The sequence below is a fragment of the Corythoichthys intestinalis genome, chromosome 20 (assembly GCF_030265065.1).
Source record: "Corythoichthys intestinalis isolate RoL2023-P3 chromosome 20, ASM3026506v1, whole genome shotgun sequence".
Taxonomy (NCBI): Eukaryota; Metazoa; Chordata; class Actinopteri; order Syngnathiformes; family Syngnathidae; genus Corythoichthys; species Corythoichthys intestinalis.
The window spans coordinates 29,364,264-29,384,785 of NC_080414.1; the positions used below are offsets into that span (position 1 = coordinate 29,364,264).

At 36.8% G+C, this 20,522-nt stretch overlaps 1 protein-coding gene across 7 annotated transcripts in view; it reads left to right on the forward strand.

Annotated features, from left to right (window-relative positions):
- The first annotated feature begins 7,177 nt into the window (after positions 1–7,177).
- Positions 7,178–20,522, forward strand: part of pfkpa (phosphofructokinase, platelet a) — a 45,258-nt gene continuing 31,913 nt past the window's right edge. For 4 of the 7 annotated variants that reach the window (XM_057824149.1, XM_057824146.1, XM_057824151.1 and 1 more), the window contains exons 1-10: positions 7,178–7,427; positions 11,811–11,884; positions 12,450–12,527; positions 14,131–14,320; positions 15,355–15,520; positions 15,626–15,670; positions 15,758–15,866; positions 17,142–17,237; positions 18,350–18,442; positions 19,919–20,044. In XM_057824149.1, the coding sequence (XP_057680132.1) occupies positions 7,334–7,427; positions 11,811–11,884; positions 12,450–12,527; positions 14,131–14,320; positions 15,355–15,520; positions 15,626–15,670; positions 15,758–15,866; positions 17,142–17,237; positions 18,350–18,442; positions 19,919–20,044 (1,071 nt within the window). In that variant the 5' untranslated portion in view covers positions 7,178–7,333. Of the gene's footprint in view, positions 7,428–11,810; positions 11,885–12,449; positions 12,528–14,130; positions 14,321–15,354; positions 15,521–15,625; positions 15,671–15,757; positions 15,867–17,141; positions 17,238–17,602; positions 17,699–18,349; positions 18,443–19,918; positions 20,045–20,522 lie in introns of all 7 variants that reach the window. The other 3 variants (XM_057824152.1, XM_057824148.1, XM_057824147.1) reach the window with 1 other exon arrangement.

The window sequence follows — 20,522 nt, forward strand, 5'->3', positions numbered from 1 at the left end:
AACAATATATCATTGGCCTACCACAGATGGACCTTAGTACTGTCTCTTTAATATTCGACAGGAACAAGGCTATATTCAGCATCAGGCTTTTACGCTTATTATCATATCCTAATAGCTTGCCCAATGGTGCAGTTTGTTATGCAGGTTCACCGGTCAACCAAGACACACTCCATTAGCCCAAGCAAACCTTACTTTGCAATGCTACACAAAGCATACCTTATTTGTTTCACATTAGTTCCTTGATGTTGCATGGCATGCTATACCAACAGCGGCAATTTATCATACAATTTTGGCACAGCCATGCTCCGCTTGCTAAACCACTTCTGGTCTTCTGCGAGAAGCCTTAGCAGCAAATAAATTAAACATGTGTCATTGAGCATGCTAAATGGCTTGCAACACATAATCATCGAAATAATTACAAGGCTGCCATTAAAGTGCGAGAGATGGATGACACGTGAACCGCGGTGGAAAAACTGGAGGTAATGGTGCAGAGGGGTTTAGCTTTTCTGTATGATTTCCTTTCGTCAGTTTTGTTCAGGATTGCAGGCTCAAAGTGCTGATGGACAATGGGGTGATTAGCCTAATCAGAAGAAGCCGTGAGGAATTGTGGGTAGCATGTGCCACCTCTCACATCTCTTTTTGTCCTCCTCCATTTCATTAATCAGCAACCCGAGGCCCTCTGGAGTTCGTTTGTTCCTATGTGGCAATCACAGCAGTAAAGAAATCTGTTGAAAACCTAACGCCATTTCCTGAATCCCTTTGCACTGCTATTATTACTTTTCTTCTACTTTCTACCAACATCCTCCAAAATATGACCTTTGTTACTTCCTAGCAGAAATATGTATTTTAATTAATCAGTAAAAGAATATTTAGTATTTGATACCAGCTCAATAATGTCTTTCAATAATTACAGTGGGAATAACATTTAATCGGTCTAATATATTAGTCTTAATTATGAGTCATAACGGCAGCACACAAATATTTTACTCACGCAAAACATCGCTTGTGGCAATGCCCTTAAAGATTATTATCAAAGCTGTCAGCATAAATGTCACATAAGTTGATTCTTAAAATATAAAATAAAGAACAGACAGGCAAAAATGTCAATTCTTCTCTTCTAAATTCTAAGACGGTCAGCTGAGTGGACTTCATCAGTTTGAGGATCTTCTTGAAGCTGTACTAGATCTGGAAACTCAACGATTGATTTCCTAAACAACGCCAAAACATTATGGGCAATATTCTTTTTTTGATGGGAAGTGATGGGAAGTGCCCGTTTAAAAACATTAAAAACACTAATAACATAAATGATATAGCTAATTTAACACACTGTGCTATAGTTCAGTCAGTTTCAGCCTCGCTTGGTGTGTGGCGGGCCTACCAATTGACTGTATGAAAGAATCATAATCATTTACACAACTATATTGGGTAAAAGCAATGGAATTTTACATTGAAATTAAATACTCTTTTTCATATCTAGTTTTATTATTATTATTTAAACTTTTATTTGAACAAACGAGAAATAATCAGTACCTCTGATTTTACTAGTCTTTTTGTATTGTTTCGTTCTTACACACAAGTATCTATGTACTTAGATTGTCCATACTTTGCAAGTACTGATACCATGATAAATTATTGTACGCTGTAATTCATCAATGGGCTGAAGAGCTAATAAAAATGTCATTAAGGCTACGCCTCAAGAAAAAAAAGAAGTTATTTCCTTTGTTTGCTTAAGTAAAACAAAGATTGTACAGTATGTTAATGTACAAGCTATAACTATGATAAGATAAAGTGCTTGTATATGTCTACACAAAAAAAAAAACAAAAAAACAAAAAAAAAAACTATTTTTACCATACATGTACGTAAATCTTGGTGTAATTATTGACTCAGACCAAAAATTTGAAAGCCATCTAGAGATCGTCACTAAATCTGCCTAATACCACCTAAATATAGCCAGAATTAAGGGGCTTCTCTCTAAACAAAACGTGGAAAAACTAATGCATGCATTCATTTTCAGTAGATTGGACTATTGCAATAGTATACTTAAAGGTCCTAATAAAAAATCAGTCAGGAATCTGCAGCTAGTACAGAATGCTGCTGCCCGAGTTCCTTATAAATACAAGGAAACTGGACTATATTACACCGGTTATGAAATTGTTGCACTGGCTTTCAGTGAGTCAAAGGATAGACTATAAAATACTACTGCTTGTCTACAAAACACTTAATGACCTTGGACCAAAATATATGCTTGATTTGTTTGACCCCTATGAAGCATCTAGGCCCCTTAAGGTCATATGGAACTGGTCTGCTGTATGTTCGAAGAACAAGAACCAAGCACGGTGAGGCAGCATTTAATTACTCTGCTCCTCACCTCTGGAGAAAGTTACCTATAGGTCTGAAGTGTGCTCAAACTGTTAGGTTGATTAAATCAGGGCTAAAAACGCTATTGTTTACCACAGCATATTCATAACTATCTATATTTGCCTGGCACGGCCAGACTGTTCTCCCTGTATTTTTCAAACACTGTGAGAATAGTCTGGGACCCAGCCCATTAACGGCCTCTCGAGCAATAACAAAATCAACTGTCCAATTAGATTTGTTTATTTGCGTGACGTGTTCTTAACGAACAACGTCACTCTTCCGCGTCGGAAGTCGTCTCCACAACAACACAGATGACGAACAGGAGAGCCGAGAATACGTTTCAATCCACGGTAAAATCAGTTTTAAATGAACAAAATCACATAGACAGAAGTCATTGACAAAAGGCTGTCTCACGCTAGCCATGTTAAATAAAGCGAGTTGTCGCTTTACCAACGTCACGTCTGCCCGTCGCTAATTGGTCCACTGCGCTGTCTGTTTGCTGTCGCTAGCTCCGCCCTGGAAATTTGATCCGCTCGTTGGTCGCCAGACTCTATAGCTGGAACAGCGGTGAGTCTGGTGTACCAGGCTATGTCTATATATTTCAAATTTACAGTTATTTGCTATTTAGTCATTTTTGTTGTTGTTTTATTTCCATCTCAGATTTCAATTTTTTATTTTTTTTTAATTTTATTCTCCTGACCAGGGGTGCCCAAGTCCGGTCCTCGAGAGCCCCTATCCAGCTTGTTTTCCATGTATCCCTCCTTGAACACACCTGAATCAAATGATCAGCTCATCAGCAAGCTCTGCAGGAGCCTGATAATGATCCTGGTTATTTGAGTCAGGTTTGTTGGAGGAGGGAGAAATGGAAAAAAGGCTGGATAGGGGCTCTCGAGGACTGGACTTGGGCACCCCTGCTCTTGACGATTTAATGTGATTTTTATGTATGTTTCTGATTAAATTGTCTTCATTTTAAATTTTTTCTTAAACGATTTTAACGATTTTTACGAATCATTTCATCTCTTTGTGGATCTTCATGTGCTGCAAACCACTTTGAATTGCCTTGTGTTGAATTGTGCCATACAAATAAATTTGCCTTGTCTTGCCTGTACATGTTAGGGAAGTTTATAATAAGTAATATTAAAATGGTGAATACTGTTGCTACAGTAACTCGAAATGATTATGAACTACGGTAACTGTAACTGATTTGATAAGTATTATAATCTTCGATAAACATTATGTGGAGCTGGTTTTAATATCCCCCCTCTGGATCAACAGCTGTGTAAACTGTATCCCAGCATAAAGGACTAATCTGAATGACAACTATAAGACAATAAGCAAACAATCAATGTAATCCTATCGCACAATACCAGTAAAATTGGGACATGATTTCCCTTGGGACACAAGTCACAGCTACACAGTTATTGAGAGACCAGGTTTGTGGCGTTCAATTACAAGCAGGAAATGTCATTTGAAAATAAGTGAGGTTATACTTTGGCAACTGGGACATGTTTCATGATTGTCAATATGGGCAAGATGAGATAGTAGAATGGGTTGCAGGAAAAACATGGCAGCATGTAGCTCAGCTTTGACGTTTAGGGAATGTATTTCCGTTGCCCTTGTCCATGTGGCTAATTGGATATCACCTCAATGAGTGGTGAAATTTCACAGGCACACTTCCTATTCAGTCAAAATGAAACCTAATAATGCCTGTCATTCATTTATATTCTACACAGCTTGTCCTCATTTGAGTTGCTAGTGCCTATCCCAGGTGACTTTGACCATGAACTGGTCTCCAGTCGCTAAATGCAAGGAACATACTCATTTAGACAATCAACCAATCACGCTCACACTCAGACCATTGATTTTTTTTGTTTGTTTGTTTGACTGAATGATTTGCTATTACTATTCTACCATGCATGAAGATTTGGAACCAATAGGCTAGGGCTGCAACTAATGATGATCTTTTTTTTTTATTTTAATAATCGATTAAACAGACAATTAATTAAAAGATCAATCAATCTGATAAATGTCACTTTTTTCAATTGCCTTCACAATTTTACTTGAAGTTTTTAGGCATGTTTTAAGTAACAGTGAAGACAAAATGGATCACTATTTCCTTGAAAAATAATATTTTATTACAACTTCCTGACATAAATGTAGTCTACAACTGTACTGTTTAAAGTACCCCAAAATTTCTGTTCATTCATATTAAAAAAAGTGTTGCCGATTGACATTTTTTTTCTTGTGGACTGATATAAATTGTGTCACTGATTAGCATAGGCGCTAACTAGCTTAGCGCTCCATGCTAAGTAGTAACGTCTAATCTACAAAGAATACAAACAATGGTAAACAAAAGTGGCTTCATTTACTCACCTCTGACGGAGGCAAACTGGATCTAACAACACAAAAGACAATCTAACTCTTGACACTTAATAATAGCATCGATTCAGCAACCCAACAGTTACAGTTGCAGCAGCAGTGAACTCTCTCTCACTTGCTCTAATCACTGCTGCATGAGCGCAGCCTCACATTACACACAAACAAGGAGCCAAACGGGACTGCTCATAGCTGCTGGCAAAAATCGAGTATCAAATTAGTTTTCAATTAATTTATCAATCGATTTAATCAATTAGTTGTTGCAGCATTACAATAGGCCTTTGAATTTGACTTTAAGATTTTTTTCCCCATTTAACCCGAGTGTTACAAATCAGCCCATATTTTTGCTAGTGAATTAAATTCGATCTGTAAATTAACTTGGCCTGAAAATACTAAACCTTTGCAGTATATTCTTTTCGGGTCATGATTGACCCATAATCCAATTTGGGTATGTTAAAATCACCATTGATTTTTGCATACAAAATTTGAAAATGGGTCAATTTTGACTCCATCACAATACGAGGGTTAAAAAGCGTTATGTGTTATGTTCATTGTATGGATTTTTCTGAATTCAATTACATGAATTATGGAAATTGAAGCCTTTCAATGCCGTGTGCTTAATTCATTCGGGCTAATTTTCTTCCCATATGTTGTAAGGATAGAATTGAACCGACCATTATTAAGTGAATTACTTTCATTATGTTTGGACTTACATTGACCCCTTTTCACATACTGAATGTGCCAGTCCATTCTTCCCTCAAATGCACGTTTGATTGGCTGATGACTTGATTTTTTTTTTTTTTCTTTTAAGTTTCGATGTGCTTGTGGACAAAAGCAGTTTTACCTGAATGAAGACTCCTTTTTTTATTGTTGTCATACGCTAAGACGTTTTTTGAGTTATATTTATTTATTTAGACAATGTTGAGTGGTCTTAAGACAAAAATGTTTATTTTTTGCATTCCAGGATAGTTAAGAGATTATTAACAGGTTTTTATTTATTGTGTATGTTAATATAATTTATGTTCAAATATTGCAATTTAAATTTGCTAATAAAATCCAGACATTTACTCTGGAAGTTATCAAAACATTTCTTAAGTAGTTTTTGAAAACAAATGTTTGAATCGAACGGTGTATCATCTGAACCAACACATATGCACTGCAAAAACACACCTCCTTAAAACTAGTTAAATTCCTTTGTTTTCAGTCTAAATCTACTAGAAATAAGTGAAATGATCTGCTAGTGCTTCAAGTAGGTTTCACTCACTTAGATTTCTTAAAATAAGAAAGAAAACCTAGCTGAAAATAAGCTTAACAGACTCATTTAAGCAAAAAATTAGTATATCTAATCTTTAAAAAAAAAAAAAGAAAAGGCTTGTTTGTTTGAGATGTTCTAAAATTAAGGATAGATATTGTTCAAAACATTATTTGAAAACAATTTTTATCTGGATTTAGGTTAAAAATGACCAACTTATAAATGTATGGGTTTAATAAGAACAAATAATTATATTTACTTCATTTAAATTGAATAATCTGATGTATTAATCTGTTCACTGATCTGTAACAGTCAAAACAAAATGGAGAAAATGATTTGACTTTTAAGAAAATTATCATTTTAAGACGTCATAAATTTGCGCTGTGTAAGGTAGTATAAGTCAATACAGATTTATTTTGCATTTATCATTTAGCCCATCAATTAATCTAGAATCATATTCACGAGGAATGTAGCCCTAAACCCTGTTCACCCAATCTGTTTGGTCTTATAAATGTCCTGTCCCCAACAAAAAGTGTACATGCAGGTTATGCTGTTATATCGTCCCTACCAATATTGAGACCAACCTACGCCCTTGAATTGAATACATTCTGAGTTGGGATTGATTGCAGGATTTTGTGTGTATTTACAGGTATACAGTACTGCGTTTCTTTACTGATTTAAAATTGGTGTCTGCTGTCATCTTGTGGTCAAATGATAGAAACTGCAACTCATCTCGAATCTGGTGCATTGTCTTTACCTTACGGTAGCTTCTTTTTTCAAATATTTTCCCTTCACTGAGACAATTATAAGTGTTTTTGATAGTAAATTCTAACGAAGTATATTAATTTAATATCTATATGTATCACATTGAAATGTGTTTTGAACTAATATCATAACCAAAGTCCTCTCTGGTTAGGTCTCAGCAGGTGCGCCCAACGCACGAGGGAATACACATACTGTAATATATGAAATAAATAATAAATAAATAGAATTAGGCTTTACTGTGGGAAAAAGTATGATGCCCAATAGCAGTTATCCTGTCAAGATGGTGGTCAAAGGCATCCTATGCTGTCCGTCCAGCCTGCTTTCTATTGGATTACACACCTAAAAGGAGGCTGGACTCGACATCTGATTGGCTGAAACAAGGGCCAATCACTTCAATGGTCAGTCTTGCTATGCAAATGAGAAAATAGATGCGGAACAGGGAGAAGGATAGTGTAGCGGGCGAACACAATCTGAGGGGGCGGTCTACTACTGCCCTTCACGGTCATTTCAGTACTGTGTCATACAACCGTATTTCGTATTCATTCATCGGTTGAATCGGAATATAAGTATAAACTGAGAAGATGGCACAGTCAGACACTAAGAAGATATTCTTTGAGAACCTCTCTGGAGCGGGGAAAGCAATCGCCGTTCTGACTAGCGGAGGGGATGCTCAAGGTACTGTCTCATATACAGTGTATGCCGTGCAAGTGAAGTGACACTACCAAATGCTACACTGTAGTCGTGTTAAATTTTATCAGAAAGCCTTCAAATACAACCGCAAATATTGATTGAATTGTGTGCCTGATTGTCATCTTTCAGTTAAATATTACGCAGCTACTAATACCCTGCAGCGAAATACGTTCGTGTTTTGCTCATTCATTCTAGAAAGCCACCGGATAGCATGCTAATGTGACGTATCCTGCTATTGTTGACATATTTGTCGCTGTGTGCACAATGACAGAGATTAGGGATTTCAAGGTCGTACAATATTATGGATTTACACTCACGAAGCAGTCATAACACATTGGTGCCAACCTCTTTACAACCAATGTCATTGCATGCAAGGAATCGAGAGCCCTGTGGGTAATTGCAGACGGCCTCATCAAATCAGACATTGTTATTTTTCCTATTTTGTTAATTTCCCAGTGTGACACTGTCAGTATTGAGGTTTTAGATTCAGTCTTAGATTGGGCCTGTTGTGGATTGACCTCATCCTGTGTACGTGATGTACCGCATACAACCAGGCTGCTTCTTCTACAATGTTACTGACGTCAGAGAGGAAACCCTAATCACGTGGGCGTTGGTTTGTCTTATAAATACCGTAACTCTTGTAATTAAAAATAACCGATTTAGTCAATGCACAATAAATTAGCTTGTAAAAATGCTTTACTAAAACCATTCAACTTTAAATATTTTAATCACCACCAAACCCCATATTTTTTTTTGTAGCACTTGTTTATTAGTGAGCTCACCTTCTCAAATTATCTGTGGTTTGCTTTTTTTAAAATTATTTCTTGCTGACCAATGGCTAAACCATCAACAGATTAAAAAATGTTTGGAACTTCTAGTGTGGCACCCCAGAAAGCAGACCGACGTTGAAAAGATGTTGGATCAACATTCCGCTGTCGATCTTATACCAGTGAATCAACGTCACTTTTGCTTTAACGTTGAAATCCTTACAAAACCTAACCATCATTTTGATTATTAATAATATTGGAACAACGCTGAATCAATGTTATATTTTCGACCAAAAGGCCCGCTCATCCATAATTCAATTACTTTTCAATCATATATCCCAGTCAATCATAAATCAACTATTTGTCACCATTAGTTCATCAACTATAAAACACTGTTAACCCAACCATCGCCTGACGTACCATAGAACAACGTTGTTTCACCGTCGCTTGACATCGAAAATTTCGATGTCAACCATACTGATGATTTTGATGGAAAAGCAATGTTTATTCAATGTCGGTCTGCTACCTGGGACAGAGTAACAAAAGGGGGAAAATGTATATTTTTTAACTTTTACAATGCTAATGTAAAGAGGAAAAAACACATATCATTGCTTAAATGCTATCTTAATAATTTGCTGTTAGGGAATTAATTCTGTACAACAATTGCAGTGTGTTGTTGATGAGTTGTTCTCAGCTCTGTCCCCCAGTTGGCCAGATAAAAAGGATATGCATTGCTGACAAGAGCTGAATGCCAGTGTCAGAAGGCATTATGTCACAGTGGCCAGGTCCTTTCACTCACTCTTCACCAGAAAGTGCCATTCATACATAATGAGAAACCAACTCAACTACTATTTGAACTGTATAGCGAATGTGTTTCCCACGGTGTTTAAACCATCCGAGTCTTTTTCTGTCCTCTACTGCCCTAATGGCCTCAGTGTTGCTTAGTAACTACTGCACGAGCCAATTCCTCTTGGGAAAACTTACAGCTTGAGTGTTTATTGCAGATTGTCGCCCACACTTCCTGTGTGACTGTCGTTTAAATTGTTCATTTCCCTTTCTCACCGTTTAACTAACTCACAGTTGGCATTCAAGTCAGACACTGGTATTTTAGTAGTTACTGAATTCATTTGGAATGAACACAACAGCAGCTGAGAGAGTGCAGGAGGAGCTTGGAAATATTTTCACCAAATATGGTTGCTTTCCAAAATGAAAGCTTAAACATTTCTTAGAGAAGCACACTGTTAATTTGGGCAAGACACAGACATACCACATTGAATTCAAGCTATTCAGCTCCCAGAATACTACTTTCTCCAGATCAGGCATGAACAGTACAATATTAAAAATATTTATTTTAAATACTCTTTTTTTCAATCAGTAAATCATCAGCAAACAAAACAATGCTTTTGTTTTAATTGCTTACTGATGCTATAGTAAAAAAACATACTTTTTTTAATGACACACCTGTTGAGCATTTTTGTTACAAGCAGAACTAGTCACACATTCATTTTTAGACCACATCCTAGGTATGTTAAAGGAGAAGTTCAGAATTTTAGACATTTGGCCTAATCTTCGAGTTAATGGGGGTTTAATTAGTAAGTGGAGTTTCAACAGATTCAGTGCAGTTTGTTAGTTATTTGTTAGTTTCAGGTCTCCCGAGTGGCTAAGCTAGCGCAATCAATGGGGTTTGCTAGCATGCCAATAAAAACCAACGTATGCATGTATGAGAATCATCGATGACCCATGCAATCAATAGTGTTGGCTATGTTTTCAGGATAAAGTTATTAAAACTAACCAGTGCATGTGAATAATTGTCGTATGAACAGCAACATTTGTAATCCAGTAGCTTTGTAGGTAACAGGCTGTCTAGGCAAGCAGGATGGAATGACGTCACATCGTTTTTTTTCACCGTCAATTTTTTTTTTTATTGAGAACACAAAAGGGATTCCCCCATCTCCCAAATCAAACCCTTGCGCGCTGTACTGATTACTGTTTGATCACGACATGGCTTTGTTTGAACAGTTAAATCTGTTAATATCGCATGCTAGCAAAGCCTATTGACTCGCACTAATTTAGCCACTCCAGAGCCCTGAAACTAAAAAAAAAATCTGAAATTTCCCCTTTAAGGCCAGAGGCTGTGTGCATCCTAAACTGCTCGCCAGTCAATCGTGAGCCAAACAGTGCTGAAGCTATTGATTATTTAAGTAATCAATTGATTCCCGTATTGGCCGAATATACGACTGCCATGATTATAAGACGACCCCCTCTTTGATTATAACAACATATTTGAGAGAAAAAGCATGTTATTTTGCCTCATTCAAATCTTAATATCTAAACATTTAAATATGTAAACTAAAGTGCAATCACATTTGTGAATGGCTTCTGGTTTTTGAAATGTAAATAAACCAATCAATTGTGATAAAACAACAAAATTGCAATAACTGCATTACCATCAAAGTGAAGTCTAACTAACTGTAGTCTTGAAACAAATCTGAATGAGGAAAAACATTGCAATAAAATAATGCAAACTGGGTAAACTTTAGAGTAGCTGAGATCTGTCATGACAGAACATTGCTTCAAAGATATCTGGCGCCATCTAGCATTGTGAATGGATATAACGTCTAGACCGTGAATACAAGACGACCCCCACTTCTTCAGTCTTATTTCAATGCAAAAAAACACCATCTTATATTCGGGCCAATACGGTAATTTAGTTATTAGTTAGTTTGAATAATTGAGTCATTGGATTACAAACATTTAATGCCTTACAGAATAAATTTTAGGAGATGTAAAAGGAAACAAGAAACAAGTGTTTATGCTTGCAATGATAATTATTTTGGTTTTGCTAAGATTGCACTTTCAAAAGAGCATTAAATGCAAATACAAGATACAATTCCTGAGTGTTTCTTCAAACTCTGCAGAATTGCACTTTAATTAAAACATTAGAATACCTGAGCTTAGGCTTAAACGATATAAAAAAAAAATAATAATAATAATTAGGATCTAAGTACAACAAAAGAACAACTGGATAACTTGCATAGCAAAAGTCCGCTAGCTTAAATGCTATAGAATGCTAAGTTTAAAAAAAAAAATGTTTTTTTTCACAAACTCTTATGTTCAAACACATATTCCCACAAAGAAAATCTAAATATACTTCTAAACTAAATTACGACTGCATCAACAAACAAATAAACTCAAACAAAAACTTAACTTTATGTTGGCCATAACAGGGGATTCACCCATCAGACAAGTGATGTCATGTTCATTCACTGTTGCCACTAGAGGGGAGTCTATCCAACAAAATAATTAAAACTAAATGCAAACACTTTCAAAACAAACCATTTAAAACACCACTCTAAATGAATCCTCTAAGGAGCAAAATTTGATTTGAAGCGTTTTTCTAATCAAATTACTCGAGTTAATCGATTAATTGTTGCATCACTAAAACAGTGATTTGCAAACAAATGTCAATCAAGACAAGCACTTTGCAACGTGCATGAAAATGTTTAATTTGCAGTAATGGAATTAGATTAGAAATTATACCAGATTCTTCATTTTGTCTTTTAGTGGTACTGTATTTAGTTTTTTTCTATTTTTGTTGCAGGGATGAATGCTGCTGTGCGTGCTGTGGTCCGAATGGGATTGTATGTGGGAGCAAAGGTTTATTTCATTCGTGAGGTGAGTCAATCTTCTACATTATCGGAGAAAATGGACCTATCCCTTCTCTGGTCTGTATAAAGGCTACAACAAGTTGCATAGTTGTTGAAGGCTGGGTTTACTGGTTGATCTGCTGTCATGCAAGAGGCCTCACTCAGCACACACAGCCTTTGTTCCTACCCATCAGTGTGTGTGGTGGTCCTCCTTGCTCAGCATTTGTTATATAACTGACTTGATGCCTAGTTCAATAAGTTATTTCTCCCACTCAGGTGTTCAGACTTCATGTTAAGGGCTTCATGTGTTTTTTTTTTTTTTTTTTTTTTTAATGGATGCCAAATATTTTACTCTTCTTAAATGTGGTTGTTTAGAAATTAAGAAGATCTTCACAGCATTGTTTAGATTAAATGGCTGATGGACAGTGGTGGATTACAATTAATACTTAGTCAAATCCTGTTTGGTTCAACAGTAGCCTTTATTTGTAGTTACCTCTCATGCTTGAACAACAACAAAAAAGACTATTTCAATTATTGCTGATTCAGAAAGATGTATTTCAATATCAACTTTACGTTATATTGTTTTTAAACAGGGGTATCAGGGTATGGTGGATGGTGGAGAGAACATAACAGAAGCTACATGGGAAAGTGTGTCCAGCATGCTTCAAGTGGTATGTAACAACGATGGGTAATGAAAATGTTTAGGGATGGGAAACGAGAACCGGTTCCTATAGAGAACCGGTTCTGTGTGTTACAATTACATGGAATTGTTTGGCAGTTTATTTAACGATTCTCTTATCGATTCCAACCAGTACGATTTACATCACATAATTTACGCATGTTACGAACATTCAATTGAGCAAGCAAGACTACATGATTACTCCAAAAGTATAATCTGGAGAGTTGTCGCTGAGTGATTATGTACTGAGTTTCACAGGCCATGTCATTATTCATGAGACTACTTAAAAAAATGGTGATTTTTCCCCAAAAGTCTATTAATGGGACTATCGTATTCCTCGCCGAATACTCTATAAGAAAAATATAACATATATGCATCTAAAATAATCCTAAACGATCATATTAGTCATTTTAATACTCCTGTTAAAAGGGGTTCCTGTGTATGGGTTCGTTCCCACGGCAACCAGTCAGTTACTTCCTGTTATTCTCCTACGTCACACGTGCTGCGTATTCTGGGACCGAGAATAGGCGTAAGGTGCGCATTTCGAGCAGAGTGCTAATGTAAGTATTTCCTCTTCATGTCATAAAGTTCTTATGATAAGTTATCGCCGTTATCAGCGCGACCGTTTCGTGTTTTTACTGTTACGTCGGCTGGTTGCTCCCGCTCGTCCTCGCTACGTCGAGGAGAGCGTTGTTTACATTATATTCGCGTTGCACATTTGTGCTCAGAGGGAATGTGTTAGTTTAGCATCTTAAGTTGATGTTGTACATCCATATGAGTGTAGTTTTCGCCACTTTTATGGCCAAAATACTGGACGTGCACACAGCGTACTTCCGGGTTGTGCGTGCATGTGCGCCCCCCCCCCAACTTTGTGTTCTTTATGCTGTGCGAGTCATGTATGTGTGTTATTGACTGCTTTACAGTCAATTTTCATTGCTTATTGCATCAGCACTAATATGATGTAATTTTCTTTCCTTTCAGAACCACACATACAGTATACCCACACATGCCAGTCTTCTTCCACACACATACAAATACATCAATATCTTTCCACGCATGCTCTCATCTGCTCATTGAATGATTGTCATATCAAGTGGCATTACCTGTATATAGTTGTGCCTGTTGCCAAGTTGTATTAAAGTGCCAACGACCAACTCCAGTCTCCGCTCCTTGTGTTCTAACCAACACCCCGAGGCGAATGAACCATAAAACATATTGAACCCAGAACCTCATACAGTCCATTAGTCCAAATTAAAATTGATAAGAGAATCGATAAAGAATCGACTCGTTAGGCAATATCGATAATGGAATTGGAATCGTAAAAATCTTATCAATTCACATCCCTACAAATGTTTACTTGCATATGTTTAGATTTGTTTTGAAATGCCCAGGCGTACTAGGCTTTTGATTAAATATTCAAGACATATTACAGGATCGCTGTATGTTTTGAGAAGAATTTCACTATTACCCCATCAAACTTCAAAGAAAGTCTACAGTATGTTAACTGAACTGTTAATGCGAAAATCATTGAACTTTAGTAACTACTGTGTCAGTTCAGTGCCTAAATGTAACTTATTGTGTTTTTAAATCAAAAGGGTGGGACAGTTATTGGCAGTGCTCGGTGTAAAGACTTTCGCACACATGAAGGTCGCCTGAAGGCTGCTCTCAACTTGGTGAAACTTGGTATCACCAACCTTTGCGTGATTGGCGGCGATGGCAGCCTGACGGGTGCGAACCTCTTCAGGGAAGAATGGAGTGGATTGCTGACTGAACTGGTAGAGCAAGGTACTTCAACAGACATAATCAAAAAGTTAAAAAAATACAGTATATATAATTGGATGATCTTGTTTTACAAGTTTAATTTGTTTTGCGACAAAGTTGGTAAATTCAATTTAGTAGCATATTAAACACAGTTGCTCAATTGAAATGAATTGAAATGTCGTTAATCTTTTCCAGCATCCCACTCAAAAAGCATACTTTGTTTTCAGTAAAGGAAAATATCACTGTAATGTTACAATATGGATATCAAAATACTTGCTTGTAACTCAAAATTGGCTTTCAAATCAGAGTTGTGGGTTAACAACGTGACCCTTCACCTTAGTTGAGATTCTACTCTATATTATGGGTGGGAACGATAATGATGATCTCACGATATGGTGATGCATGGGTCAGGAAATCATTCATTCATTCGCAGCCACCCCTACCATCGCAATGAGATAATTTTGGGCATTTTACATCATTTCCTGTTGATTTTTGGGCATTTACAGGTCACTTACTGTTGATTTTGGGTTACTGAAAAGGTAGTGAATCAAGAATGTCCCCAAATGAATAGGAAGTGCTCTGGTTTCAGTGCCATTGACAGCACTAGACGTCCAATCCAGTCAAAATGAATTGAATGTCTAGTGCCGTCAATGGCAGTCAGTGAGATAATGTTGACACTATTCTAATAGGAAATTCTGGTAGCAACATGTTGGTTCCTTTTTTTTTTAAACAGTGATACCTTTTTAAAAGGATATATCGATTCTTAGTGGGAGCATATGGATAACCTTGTGGGCTACAAAGTATTGCGCTATATCACCTTTTTGATTGTCACACCCCTACTGTATATTGTATACAGCATTCCAATGCGTTTTTAGGAAAGGGAAAGTTACGGTCCCTGTGTAAGTAGCAGACTAAATGTTATTTAGTACTCCCCCGTTAACTCAGCAGTTTCCATAGCTCAGAGCTATGTAGTTTATTTTGACAACAAACTATTTTTGAACTATAGAGTAAAGGGCAAGGGCCTTTTCGTTTAACCACAGCATACTGCTCTTTTTCAGGTTCTATTGAGCAACAGTCTGTTCAAACTTACTCCGCCCTTCACATTGTCGGAATGGTGGGCTCCATCGATAACGACTTCTGTGGAACTGACATGACAATAGGCACAGATTCTGCTTTACATCGAATTATTGAGGTGGTGGATGCAATCATGACAACCGCACAGAGGTGAGTTGCAGGTTTTGTGGAAATTTAGCACCATTTACTCCAGTTGAGTCAAGAGTAATCCAGTGAATCAATTGTTTTGTTTTGTTTTTCTTTTCGTTTTTCCAGTCACCAGAGAACATTTGTTTTAGAAGTAATGGGCAGACACTGCGGGTAAGATTTTATCACATCAGTAGCACATTTCCTATACTAATTCATACAGCAGACACAATCTGTAACTGTGTGTGTGCGCTATTTTAGATACCTGGCTTTGGTCAGTGCTCTGGCTTGTGGGGCAGACTGGGTTTTAATCCCTGAGATGCCTCCAGAGGATGGCTGGGAAGAGAAGATGTGTCAAAAACTGTCTGCGGTAAAAGGGTTTTGTTCCTCCCACATGTAAAATATTGCGTCACAGAAATGATAAATATTTTCGCTTCAAAATTTCAATGACTATTATATTCCACATGCAAACAAAAAAATGGTGTGATTTTTTTTTTTCAGTGTAATAAAGGCCTGTGTGGAGATTTAGCATAGCCTCTAGCAAAGGTGTTTATTTAACCCTCAGATGCATAAATTATGAACTCCTTGGCCAAGACATTTTTCTGACTTGTTTTTATTCTTTTTAGGACATGAAAATGATGTTAAATTTCGTAGTTTTCAAAAAATATGATTTTTTTTTTTTGCCATGAAGTTACAGATATGTGTGTGATGATCACTCAGCACAGAACTTTAAAGGCTAAAGCAACATGGCATAGCCAAGATAAGAAAACAAAACTTACCAAGCAGCACCTGATATGTTTTACAAAAAGAGCCTGGAAGAGGCGCAGCACGTCATATGGGTGACACAACCAAACATTGCTACAATGCATGCTAACTACACATACGATAAGAAAATGTCACACAATGTGAACTTATGGCGGAAACTTCATCGAATTTTCATCTCGTCTCGTTATGTTTTAGTCTTTTAGTTAGGCACGTTTTTAGCTCGCCATCATCATGACATCGTCATGAAAAAATTGTTCGTTGACTCAATATTTTCGTTATCGACATCGTTGACGAAAACAACACTGCTCTCAGGCATAGAAGTATTGATAAGATATGCCATTTGTAGTTGAAGTGGTGACAGGTTGTCGGCTATCTTGGATTCAGAGGATATTTACTTTCAGTTACATCAACTGACCACTGAATTGACCTCAATAGAGTATGGCAGCAGAGAGCACTCTTGGCCTTGCTAAGCAGTTAAACCATGGAAACCAATGCATTAAAGAGAAAGGTACATTTGTCCACTGTTATGACCATTATGCACCAGAGGGTTGAGATAATGTGGACATTCTAGTGTGGCCTATAATTGTCAGACACACTCTAATCATGTTTTTAATATATATACAGTATGTCTGTTTTTTTTCTCACAATAATAATCAGAAAGTTTGTAATGCTCACTCGCCAAAGAATGAAGTTGTGCTTACAAATGCATTTATTTCAGATAAATGTTAGGTTAAACAAATTCAAAATAAATAGGAGTTTTGTTTGCATGCAGGAAATATCATGGTTTACTTAAAAATGGCTTGTGTACAAAGCACTAAAATGTATCCTTTTTATCGTTCAATGCATTTTCTGCTTTTGAATAAATGCTGTTATGATTCAGACCCGTTCCAGGGGCACAAGGCTGAATATAATCATAGTGGCAGAGGGAGCCATTGATAGACATGGGAAGCCTATAACATCTAGTATTGTCAAGGATGTGAGTACATTACTGCAAAAAAAAAGGGGAAGCCGGAAGCATGGAGCCTTGACTGGTGAATCAGCTCAGACACAAGAATAACCAGCGACTTGTGTCCAATTATAAATTGCATTAATATATTGTACAGTATTAGAAAAACAGGCTGCCAGAAAGTATACGGTACTTGACTAAGCCAGTATTAATATGACGGCAAAGCAATAAGGTAGGCAGGACATTGCTAATTAGTACATAAGCAAACATTCTGCAAATGTTAGCCTGTCACAGTGAAAGTGATGACTCACCGTCTGGTCCCTGTGCTTCTGAAAGCCCATGAAGAGCCACAATCACAATTTTTCTGTCATGCTGTCTCTCCACCACATCTATAGAACCGAGCAGGGATGAAAAGGCTGAATATCATAATAGTAGCTGAAGGGGCGATTGACCATAACAACAAGCCAATTACCACTGACTATATTAAGGATGTAAGTACAGTGTGGCGCGTTCCACAGTTTGACCTCTGACTGCCTCCTGTGTGACCTCTACGGCTTTGTTGCTGCCCTCATGTGGCTTTGACTTTGTCGTTGTGTTTCTGGAATGCTCTGTCCAACACTTAAGTAGGGTAAGGTCCCTTTCACCACTGGTAGTTCCGCTACTACAACAGCTGCTAATATTACTTCAACCACTGCATTAGGATACCAGTTAAACACATGGACAGTACATACTATATGAAACAACTACCTTATGGTTGGCTTTTGTTTGGATTCTGTAGAATTCATCCCTGACCCTGCACTATTTTTTTGTGTACAGCATCCAAATGTGTTTCCAGTTTGATGTGGAGTTCAGGTCCCTGTCCCCCCTGCACATGACTAACATGACTGAAAAATTAGAATGGCTTGCTTGTGCTTTGCAGTTTCCCCTTCTTTCTTTCTTTCTTTTTTTAAATTATGCAATGTTTTAGTGCCTGTGTTCATGTTATTCATGTTGCACATTGAACTATACTGTATTGTACTTAATTTATAGTTCAAGTCACTTTTACATACCATATTAAATTTGTAATGTAGACATTTTTGGCATATGCCATTTCAGGAATCTGTATGTTGATGATGTCTCATTTTTACATTCCATTACTCCAGCTTGTTGTCAAATGTTTGGGTTTTGACACGCGAGTGACAATCCTGGGTCACGTACAGCGAGGAGGGACTCCATCTGCGTTTGACCGTATCTTGGTATGTTGACTGCATCAATAGATTCCCAATTTTACACAGTGATGTATTTTTTCAACCAGTAATCTGGCCTGGTGCAACATCCAAAATTATTAGTATATTTTTTTTATCTCCTTATTGGAGTGTAACAGCAACAGTCTCAACAAGCATTATCTGTCTAATCCAAGTGTGTCTGAGGAGAACTGGCTTCAGGTTTCACGTTAAACCAATGAACAGATTAACAGTTGTAAGAAGGTGAAAGACGAACGGGGAAAAAAACCCTCAAACTATATTGATTTGTATTATTGCTGAAACAATTAACTGATTAACTCGAGTAATTCGATTAGAAAAAAAAATTCGAATTAAATTTTGCTGTTTTGACCATTCGCTTATGAAATGGGGTTGTAATGGTTTGCTTTGAAAGTGTTTGCATTTAGTTTTATTGATTTGGGTGGATACACTGCCCTCTAGTGGCAACAGTGAATATGACATAACTCATTCCACATGGTTGAATCCAGCTGTTCCCTGTTAAGACCAACGTAAAGTTTTTGTTTGAGCTAATATTTTTTTAATGCATTCGTAATTTACTTCATAGGTATATTTAGCCGTTATCTGTAGGAATATGTGTTTAAACCATTCATTAAGAGCACAAAAAAAGTTGGCATTTTATAGCATTTAAGCTAGCAGACTTTTGCTATGTAAGTTAGACAAATGTTCTTTTATTTTACTTAGATCCTCATTTACTTATTTCTCAGCTCAGGTATTTTAACATTTTATGTTCCTTATCTGATTACTCGATTATTCGAACAAACTAGTTCATCGATTAACCAATTACTAAAATAATCGATAGCTGCAGCCCTAATGTGTATCGAGGCCCTGGCTTTTTAAATGTTACTAAAATACTATTCCCATTTGCAATTTTGAACTTTTGCAGCGACTCTTTAATGCATTTTTAATACTTTTTAATTAATGATAATAACAATAATTATAAACTTTAGGGATGTCACGATCCGATCACGTGATTGGAAACCGGGCCGATCGGGCCATTTTTCTGAGGATCGGAATCAGGTCAAAAGGATTGGGTTTTAAATTTAAAAAATATATTTATGTTTTTCTGCTTCATGCTCATACAGCCTCTCAATCTCCCTCCAGCTGCTTTTCTTGGTCAGCAGTGCACTGGTAATATACATGTATAGCAATGTTGATTTTTTACAATACCATTCAGGCCTAATGTATATATATATATATTTTTTTTTTATTTTTCAAGGCCTAAAAAGTAACAAAATAATCCATAAATACAATGGCTTTGCCAAAAAATATTAAAAATCTTTTATTTTTGGTATCAGGTCGGGACTGGCAGATTCTCAAAATCCGGTGACTCGGACTTGGGTGCAAAAATATGCAATTGGGACATCCCTAATAAACTTTTGGACACAATTTAAAATAAGGTGATATTAGTAGTAATGTTGATTGTGCAACATTATTGCGAATTGTCTGCAGGCAAGTCGAATGGGTGTGGAGGCGGTTCTTGCCCTGCTGGAGACGACAGCCAACACGCCAGCATGTGTGGTCTCTCTTTGTGGTAACCAGTCAGTGCGGTTGCCTCTGATGGAATGTGTCGAAATGGTAGGTAGTTGATTGGACTGTTAATGCAGTCCAAAGATTACAATAAAAGCAAACATTAATAACACAGTATGACTGCACACTTAACAATAATAAATCTATGAGTGTAGGAGTGTTCTGCATTTGGTAGTTTCAGTAAGTGTAAATGACTGATCAGAAAAATATTTATTGTTTCTTGATATATTGTAAAAGGTCAAGACCAAAAGTATACCAACAAATTAAAAACCTCAGAGGTAAGGTAAGGTTATTGAAGAGTATATTTTTCACATCTTTATTGATTATTTGAACTATGGTTGATGGTAGCTTTGCAGGTATGACCGGTCGACACCGTTCGAACACCAAAACGACTGGAATTCTCGTGCGACGCAGGCTACCTTTTTGTTTGACGCTCAAACAATTACTGGCCGCCCAAAACGGCATTTTTTTTTTTTTTAAGTGAAGTTTCAAAATGTGACTTGCCCTACATTTTTTTGTCCAAATC